Here is a 19,370-nt window from a genome sequence, read left to right as displayed (position 1 = left end):
CCTGGAAACGTAAGAGCATTCATGATGATTATTTTTTTTTAATTGAGCTCAAGCTACAACAGTCACCCTTTCAAGAGCTCAAGTAAACATTCGCAAGCTTTTTCATGCAAGGCAGACTATATGCATTCACGTTATTACTACCAGCATTACTAACAACAATTACTACCGAGAAGAATGTTAGAGAAAAGGTGTTTGTTGAAAGAACTAAGGAACCGAATGTTCTCTCCCCTTTGGAATTGCTATTAGGCCCTTAGTTTAAAAGGGATTGCTCGGCTTTCTTCTCCAGCTATTTCAGTATCTGAGAGCAAAACCGAAATCCAGTTTAAAAGCCTCAAAGTTTCTTCAAAAGAGTAAACACTTACTAGTGTTAGCTCCTACTCATTTGTACTTTTTGTAAAGCCACGTAGTGAGAAAGGAGAAACCACTGAAGCGGGTGAAGAAGGGGATTACTAATTGGTAATCATCTTTAAAAAGTAAAACACGTTTTTGGAGTGGGAAAAGGGATTTCTTAGGGAACCTCAACCTTCATTTGCTAAAGATCAGTCAGCAAAAATAATTATTTATGACGGACAGTTTTGGAAGAGAGTATTTCCTTAAATGACAAACGCACCCTGCTAAATTTGATATAAACTCCTACATGTTTTCAGCACAGGATGCAGGGTATCTGTGTATATTTCATTCAAAAAAGTCAAGGACACGTATAAAAGGCAGTTATCATGAACTATTCAGGAGGGGGAAAAAAAAGCACTCGGAGTTATTTTTCCCAGAGACTAGGCAGTGTTGGAGGTTTTCATATTTATAAGCTTTGTTAATCAAAACAAGACTGAAATGTGGTTCAAGTTCTCCTGTGGAATGTGTCCCTCTAATCAGAGACAATCTGAATGTTGTCCTCAGCTGAGGACAAAGTGACTGTTAGAAACTCAGTATATGGGTGCTTTGTCCTGCCAGTGGCTTATTCATTCTTATTCCTTCTGCTTCTCCCTGCCCCCAACCTTAAAAATGAAATGAAACTTTTTTGTTTTGTTTTGTTTTTTGTTTTTTTGTCTGCCTTTAAAACCACAGTGCCCCGAGTGCAACTGTGGAGAATTAACTAATGGTTTGGAGACGAGTAGACATGAAAAGCAGGAGGCTGGAAGTGCTGAGCGGAGGGGGGGGTTGCCAGGATGGGACGCGAGCTGGTTAGTTAGTGTGACTCACGAGGAGAGCAGCCCAGTCCTCACTACTGCCCCCACTTGACGGTATGCGGGCGGGCGAGAGAGGAGAGAGGCCAGAAGTGTAATCAAAACGATTTTCAGAAACAGGACAGAAGAGGGAGAAATACGATTAGCAGGGATCGAGGGTGACCGGAGGCGAAAAGCAAATGATCCAAACGTAACTTCCCGCAGCCCCTTGTGAACGCATGACTTTCAAACGCACCGCGATTAACCGAGGGCAAGAAGAGAGTTAGGGTTTGGTCGTGGGTGGAAAAGCCGGGCAAGTCAGCAGGGGCAGTAGCAGCACTCACTACACATAAGCCGAGAGTTTCAACCTGGGATATACCTGGAAGGCCAGTTGATAAGAGAAGGTGTGTCCCCTTCGGAATCTTTCTGGAGAAACCACTCATATTTGGGTTTCCCGGTACTATCATGTACAAAAGACAAAACTTCAGGTAATGTCTATTCAAATGTCAACATATGTGCAGACATATTTATAATGTAAAACCTAAAGGCTGTTTTTTAAGTAAAGAATAATCCTGGCTTTTGAAAATGTATAGGCACGTTTTGTCGGAGGTTTGTATTTATTTCACAAGGGACGTGCGGCTCCCCACTAATCTCAAGAGATAGAAATAAATCTATCCAAAGCCACCACATAAAGCAGTTTTCAAGTAATCTGCAAGTATTAGGAGTCTGTTCCAGTTACCCTGTCCCCACAAATACCAGACAATTTTCTTGTGAGAGTAGGAATAAATGTCAATTTATAATCTATAAGTTCTGTTAAGGCATATTGGTAAATAGCCAAATATAAAAATAGTACCCATACAAAACAACACATATCAAATAAAGGAAATAAGTAAAAGGAAATTCAAGAAGATCATAGCTTTAATTGCTCTTAGACATTTTCCTTTTATATGTGTCACGGAATAATGCAACCAACATTAACAATTACCAATACTAATGCAGGTCAATTCAATAGATGTTAATTGAGTTCCTTCTATGTAGGAAGCACTGGACTAGGCTCTGAGAAGTAACAAAGTTGACTCAGGCATCATCCCAGCCGTTAAAAAACTTACACTGTGGTAGGCAAGGTAACATATGATTTACACATTCATTCCTCAACACACGATTGCATATAACACCAAGTTGAATGGGATGAAGAAATTATGCCACACTGAAGATATTTTAGGACAGGCCAGGAAAACCCTGTGGTAACCATGTAAAGCAAATCACAAGACGAACAGTCACACTACTGATCTGTATCACCTAACAATGTAGAAAGAGAAAAAGGAGGGGCGCCTGGGTGGCTCAGTGGGTTAAGCATCCAACTCTTGATTTTGGCTCAGGTCATGATCCCAGGGTCGTGGGATCGAGCCCCATGCTGGGCTCCACGGTGCGTGTGGAGTCTGCTTAAAATTCCCATGATCTCTCTCTCTGCCCCCTCCCCTGCTCTAAAAAAAATTGTTTAGAAAAAGAAAAAGAAAATTCTACACACACGTTAAAATGTTTACCAGCCCCAAACTGCAACTTATTTGTAAGAGTTCTTGAATACTAGGCTGGAAACACATTTGAGCTCAAAGCAATTTCCAAAAAAAAAAAAAAAAAATAGAGTGACAATGATAATAAAGTGATCTGAATTTTCTAAAACCATTTTAGTTCAAGTTTTAGTTTAAGCTGACAGGCCAGAACCAGTCTGTAACCACTAGTATACATTTTTCTGTGACCACTGAAATCTGTCCTGTACTAGGCTTGGACATTCCCTTGTCTTTCCACACCCAAACCGATCAGCCCAGTCTCCCTTTCCCCAGCATTACAGCAATTTAGTCTGTAGCAAACAAAAAATTTAGGTGTATGGCAAAGCCATTTTGTTTCCAACTGTAAAATTTGGTCTAATTTTCAACACAGGAATAGTTAGCCTATCATCTGCAGCTAAGAAAGGAGGCAATCACTCTAGCACAGGATATAGTGAGAAAAGAGGAAGCAGCAGCAATTTGCTTTTGAAAACCACCAACTTAATACAATATGCCTCCCACACAAAATTATTTTAACGCTCAAATGTGTTTTGTATAAGAGAGTGCTTTTTAAACTAAGAAGTGCTATACAACTTTCTGAACATGACTGTCATTGATAAGCCTAGAACTTGGTCAGCCCCACCAAAAAAAAAAAAAAAAAAAAAATTGATCAGGGGCTTAAGAATATGTTGGGTCAGCATCTGAAAAATGAAAATCACACACAGACACAGGAGACTTGCTGGGCGCCATTTATTCATTACGCCATTGGTATGGAACGAGCCAAAAAACCAAGTAAATACTAGTGTGGTAGCAAATACTCAAATTTTGACATTTCATGTATGATACGTATGAATGTAATGAGAAATAATCAAAACTATGCGAAGGCATCATGCTAAGAACATGGCTCCTCCTCTCCTTCCTTCTTCCTAAACAATGTTGTACTGACATCTCTGAGTTACTGCTTTTATATTTTATTTTTTTATAATTTTTTTTAAAACATTTATTCATTTTTGATAGAGAGAGACGGAGTGAGAGTGGGGGAGGAGCAGAGACAGAGGGAGACACAGAATCGGAAGCAGGCTCCAGGCTCCGAGCTGTCAGCACACAGCCTGATGCGGGGCTCGAACTCATGAACTATGAGATCATGACCTGAGCTGAAGTTGGATGCTCAACCAACTGAGCCACCCAGGTGCCCCTTTTTTAAGTTTATTTATTTTGAGAGAGAGTGCATGTGCCAGTGGGGGAGGGGCAGAGAGAGAAGAGAAAGAGAGGGAGAGAATCCCAAGCAGGCTCCACACGCGCCGTGGAGCCCAGTAAGGGGCTCCTGGGATCATGACCTGAGCCGAATTCAAGAGTTGGATACTTAATCAACGGAGCCACCCAGGCGCCCCATGCTTTTATATTTTAGAGATAAGACATACAGAGCCCACTTCACAAGTCATGTGATTTTAAGGAACACGGGTCCAGCTTCAACCAGGAGGACCAGTGTGTCTTAAGTAAATTTACAGCAGGAGTGATTTAGAACAGTATTTCTCACAGTAAGGCACTAGGATGTTTGCGGTTGGCTGAGGCACTTGCTTGGGTGATCTTTTCTGCTATCCAAACCAGAAAATAAGGAGAGGAGTTGGGGAGACAGTCTGACGTGGGCACTTTCTGCCTGCAGGCTGTTCTGGACATGTGTTGCCACTGTCGCACAGAACGTGCTCACTCCTTGGTTCTTCTCTTCCTCACCCACTAGCGGCATCAGATACAGGCGATCGCTCCCTTCACCTGGCGCAGTCTTCTCAGTCTCCTCCTCTCCCCACCATCTGTACCTTTGGAGTTCAGGGTGCCCACGATGGGCTCCTCTCCCCCTCCACTGACATTCAGTGCCTTAATATACCCAGTGGGCTTTCACTTCCACGCTGACCACCTTCTCATTGTTTACCTCCACCCCGACCTCCCTTTCAACTCAGACTCTTGGACCCAACTGGCCATTTGACACTTCCATTTGTCTATCCAATAGACATCATAAGTCTAACATGCCCCAAAACGGAACTCTTGATCGCCCTCCAAAGTCAACTTGCACTGGAGCCTTCTGTATTTCAGCAAATGGCAACTCTCCGCTCCAAGCTGCCCTGCCAAAAAATCAACCCTCCCGTTTGATTCCTCGGTGTCTCTTACACCCCACATCCAAGTTATCGGCAATTCCACTGGCTAGCTCCAAAACCTAACTCCTTTCACCCGCTCTGCTGCTGCCCTTCTAGTTCAAGCCGCCACTGTCTCTCACCCAGATTACTAAGATGACTTCCTAGTTATTTTACTTGTTTTCATCTTTGCCCACCTATGGTCTGTTTTCAAATTAGCATCCAGATTGGTTATTCCTCTTTTCCATCCCTTTTATGACTCTGCACATCATTTTGAGTGAAACCCAAAGCCCCAGGGATGGGCTGAGGACTGGCCCTGATCTGCCCACCCTTCCTCTCCCACCTCTTCTTCCGCTCCCCACCCCAGGTCCTCCCTCACCAGTGACCGTGGCCACCTCAGAGGCTCCGTACAGAGTCCACTCAGGCCTTTGCAGGTGCTACTTCTGCCTAGGCTGACCCACCCCAATGGCTGCATGACTGCCTCCCTCGATGTCACTCTCTGCTCAACAACTATCCTATCAGAGGGCCATTCCTAACCATTCTATATTGAATAGCAAGTGCCAATCGTTTCTCTCTCTGCTTTCATTGAATTGCTTGAAGTTTCTTCACAGATGTGGTAAGTACTACATCTGTCACACTGCACATTTATTTGTTTGCTGTCTTTCTCCTAGGGGAGAAAGATTCACTAGGGGCAGATGAGCTTCTTGAGAGAAGACTGTTATATCATCAGCACCCAGAATAGTGTGTGGGAAAGAGCAGGTCTCGATAAATATTTGTGGGATGGATGAACTGTTGAATGATCATCCCCATAACAACCCCTGGAGGGGTTCTTTTATTTTTATTTTTTAAAGTTTACTTCTTTATTTGGAGAGAGAGAGAGAGTGAGCAAAAGGAAGGGAGGGGCAGAGAGAGGGAGAGAGAGAAAATCCCAAGGAGGTGCCCCACCATCAGCATCTCAGACCCCGATGTGGGGCTTGAACTCACAGATCACGAGATCATGACCGGAGTCAAAATCAAGAGTGGGATGCTTAACTGACTAAGCCACCCAGGTGCCCCAACCCTTGAAAGTATTCTTATACTTATTTTATAGATGAAGAAAGGAAAGTACAAAAAAAAAAAAAAAGTATTATTAACTGCCCCAGATCACAAGCTGGTATATAAAAGGCTGGGGCTTGAACTCAAGGGCTGTGAGATCCCTGAGCCTACATCACTCCTCCAGAGCTATAGGCTTCAGTATTCTGGAAAATGAAAGAAAAATGAAAGAGGAACCCCTCCCTGGCTTGAATGAGAAACGATTCAGTTGGGGTGCAGGTGTTCACGCGTTCTGGGGCTGAGCAAGGAAGGCACCAGGGCGTCCTGGCCACACCCACCACCCTGACTGGTCTCTCAGCCGTGCCTGTGCCACCTTCAGCAGAAAGCCTGGCAACTACCTGTAAATCCTGCAAAACCCAATTATCCTCTTCCTCTGTTTTGTTTTGTTTTTTGTTTTCTCCCCATGCACAGCACGGAATCAAAGGAGCCTGGCAGTGAAGAGTAATTTGGCTCAGAGGGCACTCACTGCTGAGGACGGGGTTGGGGGGGGGGTGCGGAAATGCAGGGGCCCAGAATTGGCCAAGGTGCGTGAAGCCTGGTCGCTGTCCCCCACCAGAACCTCCTAGAGCAGAAAATGTGTGGAAGCATCAACCATTTGGAAACAGGAAAACTCATGGGAGGGATAACCTGAGAGCAGGTGATACTGGACGTGAAGTGGGAAGAATCAGACATACCCTGAGGCCCAAGGGAATGCTTCAGCTGGACTGGGTCCTCGGCTGCCCCTCCTCCTCTAGCACGCACAAAATATGAAAATGTGACATGACACCTAATTCACACAACCTAATTCCCACTTGCACAGGCACTTTTGAAGCTCAACATCACAACAGCTAAATAAATATCAACTCGATAGTCAACGTTCATGTGTCAGCCCTGACACGGGTACAATGCTGGCACCAGGGAAAAGAATTTCAGCGTGCGCACCTGACTTCATTGCATGCTGAGTAGTCACTAGGGAATCTGAAATGTAAAATCAACTGTGTATAAACTACCTTGCAAGTTGACACCACAATCATCCAAGATGGATCCCTTTCTGATGATATTATAAACGATCGACATTAACATTTCTTCTCTGGTTTAAAAAAAAACAATTTCATCAAATTCTTATATGACTTTTTTGAGTTAACAAAAATGAAATAGTCAAGGAATATGATTTTACATATTAAAAAATCTAAAACTATAGTGAAGAACACAGACTATTTGTTGGTTGGCAGGACCTGGTGATGGTGGGAAGGGTTGACCAAGAGGGAATTTTTGGGCTGATGGAATGATTCTGTATCTTGATTGTAGTGAGAGTTACACAACTTTATATATCTGTCGAAATTCATAGAAGTTGACTAACAACAGTGAATTTTACTGTACATAGATTATACCTCAAAAAATATACTTTAAAGACTTAAGACTTCTAAAAACCATAATTCAGTTTAGCATTACAATCGATCTAGACAGCAGTCACAATTAAGGGATTTATTTACTTTGACACAGATGTTTGGTGCAGTTCATGGAATTTTTAAATGCAAGTATCTTTTTTTTCATTCTTTAAAAGCAAAAATATGTGTAAATGAATAAATACCAAATGAAAATGTGGGCCAGTCATTTCCACAAAACCTATCTTAGATCTTTTTTCTTTCTTTCCTTCAAATTTTCTCCCCAAAGCCCAGCGAGGCTGAAAAACCTAGTAAAGAGCAGAAAACAACTCAGAGTGGTCACTCTTAAGTGTCGACATTGGTAGAGAAGGCAAATTCTTCCTTTCGAATTAAATGCATAGCTCCCCGAAATGGTGGGTCAAAGTTATAAAACTGATTTGGTTGATTCACAGGCACTCCAAAACGATGGAACATAATGGGACTTTTTGGATTCAGTTTTCCACCACCACAGGGTACAGCCTGATTGTAATACTGACAGGTGGCTAAGGGATGCCCAAAATCAGAAGAAAAAGTCTATCATTTTGTAAAAGTACAACATTTATTTCTACGGCCGAAGGGCCACTGTTTTGGAGAAGTAGTAGAATACCAGGTCAGTTTAAAAAAAAAAAAAAATGAACAAAAAAGAGATCACATCTGAATAGTGGCAATGATGCCTTAAGTTCATTTTCTTTCTTTAAACATTAAATCGATGCTGTTATTTAATGAGTGTTCCTTAATGCTATGCCTAACTATTTTTGATAAGTAAAACTTGGTTAAAAAAAAAAAATCAACCAAGTGAGGGTTTTTTTTTTTAATTTTTTAAGTTTATTTTGAGAGAGAGAGAGAGAGAGAGAGAGAGAGAGCGCACGCACGAGTGCGGGAGCACAAGTCAGGGAGGAACAGAGAGAAGGAGATGGAGAATCCCTAGCAGGCTCTAAATGTTAGCACAGAGCCTGATTCAGGGCTTGAACTCACAACCGTGGGATCATGATCTGAGCCAAAATCAAGAGTCAGATGCTTAACCCACTGAGTCACTTAGGCACCCTGAGAAGGGTTGGTTTTGTACAACATGAGTTGAGTGTATGATACCATCAGGCTATGGCAGCTAAATTAGGTCCTTGCAAACAGAGTCAACAATCAATGTAAATCTTTTCTATCTCAACTGGGGTAATCATTACACGTTTCCACAAACTCACCAACCTGAGTTGGTGCATTTTAAATGGAAAATGTATGCATTTTGATGTGAATTATTCCTCAATTAACAAACATGTCACTATTGGATTATAAAGTGAGGACTTCTTGGGTAACAAAAAGGTAGAAATACAGTCTTCTTGGGGCAGAAACAGGATAAATATGTGAGAGTTCTTTCAGGTTCTCTCTGAACTAACCTCAGTACCGAATGGCTAAATGCTGAGGCCTCAGGCAAGCGAGGGCAATGACAGAAGGTGTGTGCAGACGGAAAGAACTATCCATAAAGGCACAGGAGTCTGAGGAAGGTGCTGGAAGCGGCCTTCCAAAGTGGCTCAAGCTTCCAGTTCCCAGCTGGATTTGTATTTCCTTGGCTCCCGCTTAGATTCCTACCCACCACTGCTAGTACAAAGTGATCCAGTGACTTCGCTGCCTTAGCTGTGAGGCTAACCTAGAAACAGCCATTTAGGACTGGAGATGGAGTTCAGAAGGCCCCAGAAGTGTCCCTCCACGTTGTTCCCCCATATCACGATTCCCACTCGTAGTTTAATAGTATTTACGAGCACACTGACTCAAGATCATCTACAAGAACTCTGACCTCAGATCAAGTGGAAAGAGCCTTATAGTATAAACAGGTGCTCCTCAAAGCACGTTCTTCTGGTTGGTGTCGCTGGCCTGTGATTAGATAAAAGGCCTGCACCGGAGTGGACAAGGACAATATCACGAAGCCTGCTGTTTACGTCAGCTGACGTTTTGTTCATAGCATGTACTTTCTTGACGAAGGAAAGGGCCCACGGTTTACATGTAGGCACAAGTCCCTCACGGGCTGTGGGCTGATAAACAGTTTGCGATTTGGGGCTATTTCAAGTATCGCTACTACTGTTGGGTGACGCTTCAAGAAAGTACAGAAAACAACAGAACGTTCATGCAGAAATGATTTATGGATCCACTCGCTATGTGCCAGATGCCAGGCAGTAGCGGAGATGGAGAGACATGAAAATGACTCAGAGAAGGGAAGTAACCTTTGCATAAGGCCTGTGCTAAAGTAATGTTATTAGTGGATCATCCTTACCAATCTTATGGAGTGGCATAATACCAAATTCATGCTGCCATGTTCGGGGGATTCTGGTGGAATTGGTAAATCTGGGCATGTCAGCCTTGTGTGCATGGGGCTCTAAGACAAGAGGTGCAGGTGAAACTATATTTGTGAGACTCCTCATTTGGTTCATGACCTTTCCCTCCTCTTCTCCCTTTTGGCAGAATCATCATCATTGAGAAGCCAGGCTGATAACATGAGGGCTCCGTATGCCAAGCCAAGCTTCAGTCTTATAAGTGCACTGGGAAAATGACAATCTGATAATGAGAACAGACTGGTTTGAGAGTCTAAGCACCAGAGAATGTGTAAGAGACTCCAAAAATGATTCTAGTTTCTATTACGACAGGGAGACGTCTATAAAAACCTGGAAAGGTCAAGAAAGCAGGGCAAACAGGAAAGTAGACTTTCTAGATATGTTCTCACTTGTCAACAGCTCAATTAGAATGAGATACCCAGATGTAACCTGACCACTGCACAACACAGAGGGACCAGGATTATTTGGGCTACTTTCATCACTGCGCCCCAAGATTGGACCAGCCATTTTGGCAGTCACATAAAGAATTTTCTGTCAACTAAAACTCCTAGGTCTGTTTCCCATGAACTACTATTAAATCAGGTTTCCCAATCCTGAATTTGTACACTGATTTTTTCCCCCTCTAAGTAGAGGGCTTGATTAAATTTCATCTTGTTAGTTTCCAACCCTACTGCAGGTACACGTGCTCTCTTCTCTCCCGTCTCCCTTTCTGCTCCATCCTTCCTTCCACTCTTTTCCTTACCCTTACCGTCACCGAACTTGTTTACAACACCTCCTCCAGAAATAGGATCAGCCTATCATTGATATCTTCCAGATTATCTCATGAAATGCCAAGTTAATGCCAAGGACCACGTTAATGACAAAGCTCAACTTAGAAGCACAGACTTCATTATCTCATGCCTGGGTAACTGCAATCACCACGTCAGTGGTCTCCCTAACTGGAATCAATTCTCCTTCAGACCAACCCTCCACATTCCTCCAGAACGATCTTTCTAAAACACACAATCAATCATCCTTGCTTTCAAACGCTTCACTTTCCGTTGTCCACAAGGTGAAGGCCAAATGCCTTGTCGTGTCATCTGAGGTGCCCCATGACTGCTCCCCATGTGGCACTTGGCCTCATCCCACCCCCTCCTTCTAAGTCTTCGTTCGTGCCTTTGTGCTGGGAGTAGCCTCCCCTCCATGGCTAGCAAACTCACCACATCTTTAAGGACTTAGTTCAACGTGACCACATCTCCACAGGAGGAAAATTGGTGTACAATCAACATTTTCCCATGGCACCCAACCTTGATCTCTAGAACCTTATTTACCCCATCATGTTGTAATTATTTCCTATACTTTTTTTTTTAAAATAATATAGCCAATTAGGAGCACAGTGCCTGGCACACAGGAGACCCAATATAATTTTCTTCGATGATTAGCTAAACTACCTCAGAGCTGAAATTAATCCAATGCGGATGAGGTATGCACAGATACGTGGATGCCTACTGAGTTTGAACTCTACTAACCTACAAGTTTTCATTTTGTTTATAAGGGCAAAGTTCTTAAGTACCTTATGTAAATGCACATAAACTGTTTCTCTAATACCCCCGGTCTTCTTTCCTAAAAACCTCTAACCTTCGAAGGGCGAAACCAGCACACTCGCTTTTCCACGGTGTTACCTGATAGAACTGACATAAACGGCGAGAGCAGACGCAACGGAAAGAGCTTGACAGATGCAGGGAACTTGAGTGGACGAATAAACGGGTGATGGATACTAGCCTCAGCTTTGTCAAAGTAGCCACGTGGTCCTAACCCCATCACTTAAATTCTTTAATCTTTCATTTTTTTCATGTAGAAAAGAGATTTTTAAATAATCTCCAGGATTACTTTTGCTTCTAAGAATTTACAAGTCTTTAACGTCGGGTATCTATTCTTGTGGGCTCTTGGGGTGAGCCAACATCCCCATAGTGCAGAGGTCACTCCCCTGGGAGAGGACCGTAGGGTCACTGGGGACAAGAGAACAGTGAGATGGTGACCTTGGGTGTAACAGAACTTTCTTATGATGTGGCAACTCACCCTAAACGGTCATAGAGGTCGTGAGTTGCTCTTGGTTTGTATCCCTAAGTATATAATGAGAGAGAGAGGCTTTAACTCCCTGTAACTGCTAAGAGTCAACAGGCTAAAAAGTGCTTCCTGCTGCCAAAGTGAAGTCAAAATCCAGCACAGTAGAATTAGTTTCACCCTGTGGGTGTCCAGCTCTAATTACATAACAGCTTCTAATTATACACCAGCATTCAGCTTAAGAAGAATGGTTATTAACTTAGGCATCTCATTAAAATGAATAGTTTACTTGCTTCGAGTTGCTTGCTTGGGAAAAATGCTAATGATTGCTTTGTGTCTGTGTGCTGCCATATAAGTGCGTGAGGGCGCGTGTGTACAGGCGCAGTTTTGCATTTAAAATCTGGCAGACATTTGAATTTAGGACACACCAGCTAGCATCTTGTGTGACATATTCATATTTAATTCAGTGAACATAAGGGGATACTTGCCAGTGAGAACAGAAGAAAAAGAAAAAAAAAATAGGAGTTGACCATATTTTACGAGCCAAATGCTAATAGAGCAGGGTGAAGAGATGTTTGGGGGTACAAGGGCTGAAAGGTGAAAATAGTTCTATCCCGCTATGTGACCTGTTAGAGTACCCAGAGGTCTCTTCTTTAGAGACCTAGGTCTTAGAGATCTATGTTTTCCCGGGACATCTGCCTTGACCTGGAGCCTGTGTTAGGGACACTGGTGCCCTGGGGGGACAGGGGCTGAGGAACCAATGTTGATGGCCAGCGGCAGCTTTTCCCCTCTATACCACTCTCTTGTAGACATTTCTTTTCTTTTTTCTTTAATGTTTATTTATTTTGAAAGAGTGAGAAAGAGCTCACGCAGGGGAGGGGCAGAGAGAGAGGGAGAGAATCCCAAGCAAGCTCCATGTTGCCAGCGCAGAGCCCGAAGTGGGACTTGATCTCACGAACGGTGAGATCATGACCTGAGCTGAATCCAAGAGTCAGAAGTTTAACTGACTGGGCCACCCAGGCTCCCCCTCTTGTAGATTTTTCTGTCAGGTCAGGTTAACAGACAAATAAGAAGGAAAACAATGAGCTTGAGGCTCTGAAGACCATTTTTAGACTGAACCTCTCCCTGGGAGATGAGCACATACAATCAGAAATAAATTACAAGAGCATAGCCTAAATCTCTTTCCTTCTCAGTTGGCTGAGTCTGCCTGTCACCATGTCTCTGAAAAGGCACACTGCGGAGGGTGCCCTGGTCTAGCTTCCTGAGCCAAGCCACAGGTCTGGTGTCATCAGAGCCCTGTCCAAACGACCATCAGCCAATGGCAGCCCTCCCCAGGTCAAATTTCAGTGATGCCTCTGCATACCATGTTCATTTGCTAATGATACAATTTGCTTAGTGGGAGAAGGACTGGCCAGCATAGAAGTAGAGTCATGAAAACAAATAAAAAAGGGTTTTCTAGAGTGGATCACCACTGGGAAATTCAGTATAATTTTCTTCTTTGCCCAACACCCAAGTCACTGACAACGGGGAGTCACAGTGGACGCTCAGGCAAAGAGCAGGTGTGGGCCCTGGGAATTAACTTTCTCCCCTCACAGACGTAACAAATATGGTACGTTTTCTTTCTTTTTTAATTACGTAAAAGGTACAAAAAGTAGCAAATTCAGCAAGAATTCTGGATTCAGGATCTCTATTAGTAGCAGGAGCTCAGAGTTTTAAAACTGAATAATCCACACGCCCCAGGTCCCTTTGCATTTTATTAGCATTCATAATAGCTGAATTAACAAAGAATGGTTCATATCAGCAAAACTACCTCTCTAGAAAACACAATGCTGCAATTCTAAATATAAGGGGCTTGTCGGGATTGGGGGATGAGGATTAAGAGCTGTCTTATGCTCCGGGCGCGTGGGTAGCTCAGTCGGGTAAGCGTCTGACTTTGGCTCAGGTTACGATCCCACTGTTGGTGAGTTTGAGCCCGTGTCGGGTTCTGTGCTGACAGCTCAGAGCCTGGAGCCTGCTTCGGATTCTGTGTGTGTCTGCCCCTCTCCCACTCATGCTCTTTCTTTCAAAAATAAATAAATGTTAAAAAAATTTAAAAAGAGGTGTCTTATGCTCTATTCTGTTAATATACATATTGTCCATCTGTTTCAGAATGAAGTATGTACCTGAACTCCCGGGCAGTTAACGGGATTTCTGAGCTAAAGACTTTGTGACAAATGTACATATTTTCTTCATCATATAAATGTTCAAATGAACATTAAATAATTCTAATCAGTTAAAATTTACTGCTCAGCTAAATATTGCCCTTAAGACTGTTATTGAGCTTAGAATGCTCTTAATGGTACAAGAACTAATGATTGTTCTAGGTGTATATGTGTTAGCGTATATGGGTACATATGAAAGCCTTGCATGTGATGTCTGGCTCACAGTTGAATTTTTAGCAAGTCTCTGATGGTATATTCATGAGTGATGTATTCCATATTTAAGTAATGAAGAAAAACCAGCCTCTTCTAGTGACCACAAAATAAAACGATGCAATGGGAAGGAGTTAATTCAGAAATTAACAGCCCAAATACTTGGCAGAGCTGGGTGATGACAGCATATAGTACAGCAGTGAGAAAAATATTCCATCTCAGTGCTAGAACACATCCACAAATACATGTGGTATAAAATAACTTCATTATCTACAGACAGTTTTTTTGATCACTCCTTAATCTCCTTAAACTTTTCTGTTGCATATTTCCATATCGGATGACATTTCATTTATGGTTAAGTCACCAAGATTTCTTTGGTTATTGTCATAATTCACAAAGTGTTTTTTATCTTTCTTCCTCCCAAATGGAAATCAGACCACAATGGCTCTCTGACACCCAAATTTCCTGGCTCTAGAAAAAGAGCATCTAAGCAGAATATTAATCCATTTAAATCCATCTTCACAAGATGAATTACTGTACTCATTACAAAATAAATCCTTTTTTAACATACAGTGTTATATCAGTTTCAAGTATATAATATAGTGACTCATCAATTACAAACATTACTCAGCGCTCATCATGATATGTGCACTCTTTAATCCTCATCACCTGTTTCACCTAACCCCTCACTCCCCTCCCCAACCATCTGTTTGTTCTCTACAGTGAAGAGTCTGTTTCTTGGTTTCTCTCTCTCTCTTTTTTTCCTTTGCTCATTTGTTTTGTTTCTTAAATTCCACATGAGTCAAATCATATGGTGTTTGTTTTTCTCTGACTTATTTCACTTGGCATTATACTCTCCAGCTCTATTCATGCTGTTGCAAATGGTAAGATTTCATTCTTTCTTACGGTTGAATGGTATTCCACTCTACATGTATCACATCTTCTTTACCCATTCTTCTGTCTGTGGACACTTGGGCTGCTTTCATAATCTGGCTATTGTAAATAATGCTGCTATAAATATAGGGGTGCATGTATCCCTTTGAGTTAGTGTTTTCACCTTTTTGGGTTAAATACCCAATAGTGCAATTACTGGATCATAACTTTTTGAGGAACCTCCAAACTGTTTATTTTATCATATATCTTAATTTACTTTTTAATTTCATACTTGTCACACATTATGTTCCATCCTTTTTAATGCAAATATATCTCAGTATTTTCCTAATATATATGAAATGATTTGTTTCTCTGCCTATAAATCATAGAATTGTACACCTTGAATGCTGCAAAAAATAAAGCATGTGCCTTTTTTTAATTAAAAAAAATACATAAATAAAGCAGTACCTTTTTTTTTTAATTAAAAAACACATAAATAAAGCATGTGCCTCCTCAAGAATTCCTTTACAATTTAATTCTTTTAATCCTCTCTTTGTGGAAGTCCAGTGTTGAGAGACTGAGACTAGGCTTATGGAAACTTACAAGTAATGGCTCTCCAAATAATTGAGAAAGAAACACCTCTTAAGATTTCACATTTTAGGGGTGCCTGGGTGGCTCAGTCCATTAAGCATCCGACTTTAGCTCAGGTCATGATCTCATGGTTCATGAGAACCTGCATCTGGCTGTGCTGATAGCTCTGAGCCTGGCGACTGCTTCCGATTCTGTGTCTCACTCTCTCTCTGCCCCCCTTCCTCGCTCGCACTCTGTCTCTCTCTCTCTCTCTCTCTCTCAAAAATAAACACTTAAAAAAATTTAAAAAAATATTTCACGTTATGGACATTTTTTAATATCAAGATTTTAACTCACGCAAAACTATTAAGTATCCTATCTTTTTACCTGGAGCACTTAACCAAGTTTTTGTTATTATTATAGCTGATTCAAGAACTCACAGAGGATCTATTATATGCGATGTAGATGACTAACCCGGATGCCGATGCCGTGTTAACAACTTCAAGTTTTCATAATATGGCAATCAACAATTAGGCTCCTACCTTTTTAAAACTCATGTAATTGTAAATCTCTAATTTCCTTTCTAAGTTAGACTGTTAGGTTTCTTTGTCCTGCTCATGAAGCACATGAAGAGTTTGCTTTGATAGAGACTAAGGCAAGAACACTTTTTCTACTATGAAATGCAGGCTTCCCAAACAACAGACTTTCATTTCAAAGTAAGAGACGACAGGTCACAGTCCCAAAACTTCAAAAAGTCCAAAGGCTGAACAAAGGCCCTCAGAACCTCGTATCTGGATTTAGGTATTTAATTCTCTAAGAAGCTAACATCTCTAAATATTTTGGTGTGGATGATCAAGTGAGGAGGAACAAGTCTGGCTCAATAAACTCCCATAAGTAAAACAAACTGTTTTAGATGTACGATTGCCACTAAAGAGGACCACATTCACTCCTCTGTCCCAGTGTGAAATAAATGAGTATTTCCCGATACATTTTCTTTCTTCTTTTCCAGAATAAAGTTGCTTGATCCTCACAAATCCTCAATTCACCTGGGAAGCTAATGCTTATTTGGACTGAAAAACACATTCAGGAGTCGACCCAGACAATTACCCCAAACTTTAAAGTAGTATGTTTAAGTAAATTGCATTTTAAATATGGTCATCACATTTATTGAATTTAAATATCTAAATTGCATTTAAATTTAAACATCTAAATTTATTTTAAAATTTGAAAATTTAAATATTTAAATTTAGAGATTTAAATTTTATTTAAACATTTAAACCTCTCATTTTAAATTTTATTTAAATATTTAAATCTCAAATTTTAAATTTAATTTAGACTCCAAAATTTAAATTTAATCTAAATTTAGAAATTTTATCTAAATTTAGAAATTTAAATTACATCTAAATTTAGAAATTTAAATTACATTTATAAATAGAAATTTAAATTACATTTACATTTATAAATAGAAATTTAAATTACATTTACATTTATAAATAGAAATTTAAATTACATTTACATTTAGAAACACATATTTTCTTCTGGCGTTTGAGTTTCTGGTCTTATACCTTTTCTGATTTTCCCAAATGGGAGCTACTCTCTTTATACACGTTACAAATTACACCTAACGCCTGGTCTTTGAAATGAGGTGCTTTTCCACAGAGCTTCCTTCTTAGCTCGCAGATGTAATTGCATTGCTATACGTCCCAGTTATATTCAGTATATATTGCAGTCACACTTCATACCCTAAACTGAGGCCCGTCCACCGCGTTAGTGGGGGTCCTTCTGCTTTGTGATCTTAAATGACAGCAACACAATCACCAAGGAATCTTGGGTATAATTATAGAAAAATGAAGAAACAGACGATTATTAAAGGCATGTAAGAAACAGTAAAAAGAAGGGTCCTGAAGCGAGGCTCCCATGAAAGGGTCCCCAAGACACCTGTTGAGCTGGTCATTTTTAAAAAGTTGAAGCTTCCTGCTTTGACAGAACCTGTTTTGATACTGTGGAAACAAAAACTCTTATGTCACCTTATTTCTTCCACCAGCTGAACCCTCCACAGAATGCCAGGAATACCCAGACCCTGACAAAGGGGGGTGCAAAGCAAAGATGTTAAGGCGGCTGAGCGCGCGCTGAACGCTTACCTGGCTCGCGCCTCCGCGGGGAGTGGAGGGTCACCGGCAGAGTGGCTCGGGGAGGCGGGTGGCACGGCGTGCATTTGCTTTGGGGACCTTGGCACGTCACTGAAGGCGGTGCAGTCTCGCCCGGAGAACTGGAAGGATGAGGAACCGTCAACCGTGGGGGCCAGGTCGCGGGCCTGCGCGGGGGCGCTGGGCTCCTGCCCCCGTCTTTGGTTTTCCACGTTGAGCAGCACCTCGGTGTCGGAAAGACCGTCACTCCCGTGGAGGGCATAGTCCTTGGACTCGGCCACGCAGGGCCTGGAGTACAGGGAGCTCGAATCTTTGCCCGGCTCGGCCTGCCTGTCGCCTTTCCCTCCCCTTCTGTCGGCAGCATCAGCGTCCTTGCGGGACTTGGTGTATCGAGACAGCGATTCCGAGTCGGCTTGGGAATCCAGCGCTAGCCCGTACTTCTCGGCCAGCTGCCGCCTCCTCTCCGCTTTGTACCGCGCGATTCTCTCCGCTTTGGACTCAAGAGCCGGGGCGTCCATGAGAGCCGAACCACAGGAGGCGTCAGCATGGACGCCCGGCGTTTCTGGGTAGAGTTTGGAGCGGGTCTGCTTTTCCACCGAGGAGTCCGAAGTGTCTTCCTCTTCATTGGACCGGCCTGCAAGGGAACCACACGGGGAACACGGACAGAGTTCAAGTACAGGCGCGCACCGACTGCACGCTGTTCGGTACACAGCACACGCCTGAGCGCCCGCGCGGCGCAGGGCCCGCGTCTCACACAGGTGTATCTAGCCACGGTGACGACCCGGCTGCCGAACAGGTGCGGGGTCTGCAGTGAAACACCTGAAAGCCGAGAGCCGTCCTGGCGGGGTAAGCCGCCTTCCGCCCGGCCCGCACTAAGGCTCAGCCCCTCGCTCCGGCCTGCTGCCTCTTACTTATTTACCTTTCTGTTTTTGAGTTTAGCATTTTATGGGTGAGGCCAGAGCCCTCTAGAAAAGATACTTGATCTGCTGTAACTTAACATATGACAGATTGTGGTTTCACAGGATCTGACAGTAACCAGAAAAATAGTGGGCACTATCAATATGTACAAGGTTCTTGGGGTGTGTGTGTGTGTGTGTGTGTGTGTGTGTGTAACACTAGTGGATTTTTTCAACTGTTGCACACATACAGAAAATGTCTAGCATGTTAACATGAAAACATAGGAAGGTAAAACCCTAAATCACCAATAATCACTAATGTGTAATTATGATAAATTGATAATTTGCCAAATATTTCTATGTATTCCTTCTTGTCTTTTATAGAATTGACTTCTTCTTTCCTTCTATATAATTTATGTTTTATATACCATTAATGTTTGGTCTGAAACATTTGCCTGTATTTGGAAATCTTATTTTGGAGACATCATTCTTTAAGGCTTCGTAATATTCCGTCTAATAGGCATTCCATAACTGAGATAACCCTTCTCATATTCCTGGGCATTTACGTTGTTTCTAAGTTTCAATCAGTCTGATTTTCTGACTACTATCACAACGGACAAGATTCATAAACGTATAACTGCATTATCAAAAAAGTATATCATTTTAAGATACTTGCTAGACTGTCAAATTAATTTTATAAAGTTTGCATCAATTTGCACTTGAATCTGCCATATATGTTCTCTTAAAAACATTGAGTGTTGGGGCGCCTGGGTGGCGCAGTCGGTTA

The 19,370-nt window shown here is 42.1% G+C and overlaps 1 protein-coding gene across 3 annotated transcripts in view; it reads right to left on the bottom strand.

Moving 5' to 3' along the window:
* Window positions 1-19,370, bottom strand: part of SVIL (supervillin) — a 110,710-nt gene that overhangs the window by 64,871 nt on the left and 26,469 nt on the right. For 2 of the 3 annotated variants that reach the window (XM_049624756.1, XM_049624757.1), the window contains exon 6: window positions 17,682-18,321. In XM_049624756.1, coding sequence (XP_049480713.1) covers window positions 17,682-18,321 — 640 coding nt within the window. Of the gene's footprint in view, window positions 1-1,539; window positions 1,621-17,681; window positions 18,322-19,370 lie in introns of all 3 variants that reach the window. The other variant, XM_049624758.1, reaches the window with a different exon arrangement.

This window comes from Panthera uncia, chromosome B4 (assembly GCF_023721935.1).
Source record: "Panthera uncia isolate 11264 chromosome B4, Puncia_PCG_1.0, whole genome shotgun sequence".
NCBI lineage: Eukaryota > Metazoa > Chordata > Mammalia > Carnivora > Felidae > Panthera > Panthera uncia.
This window is presented reverse-complemented; position numbering and strand designations above follow the sequence as displayed.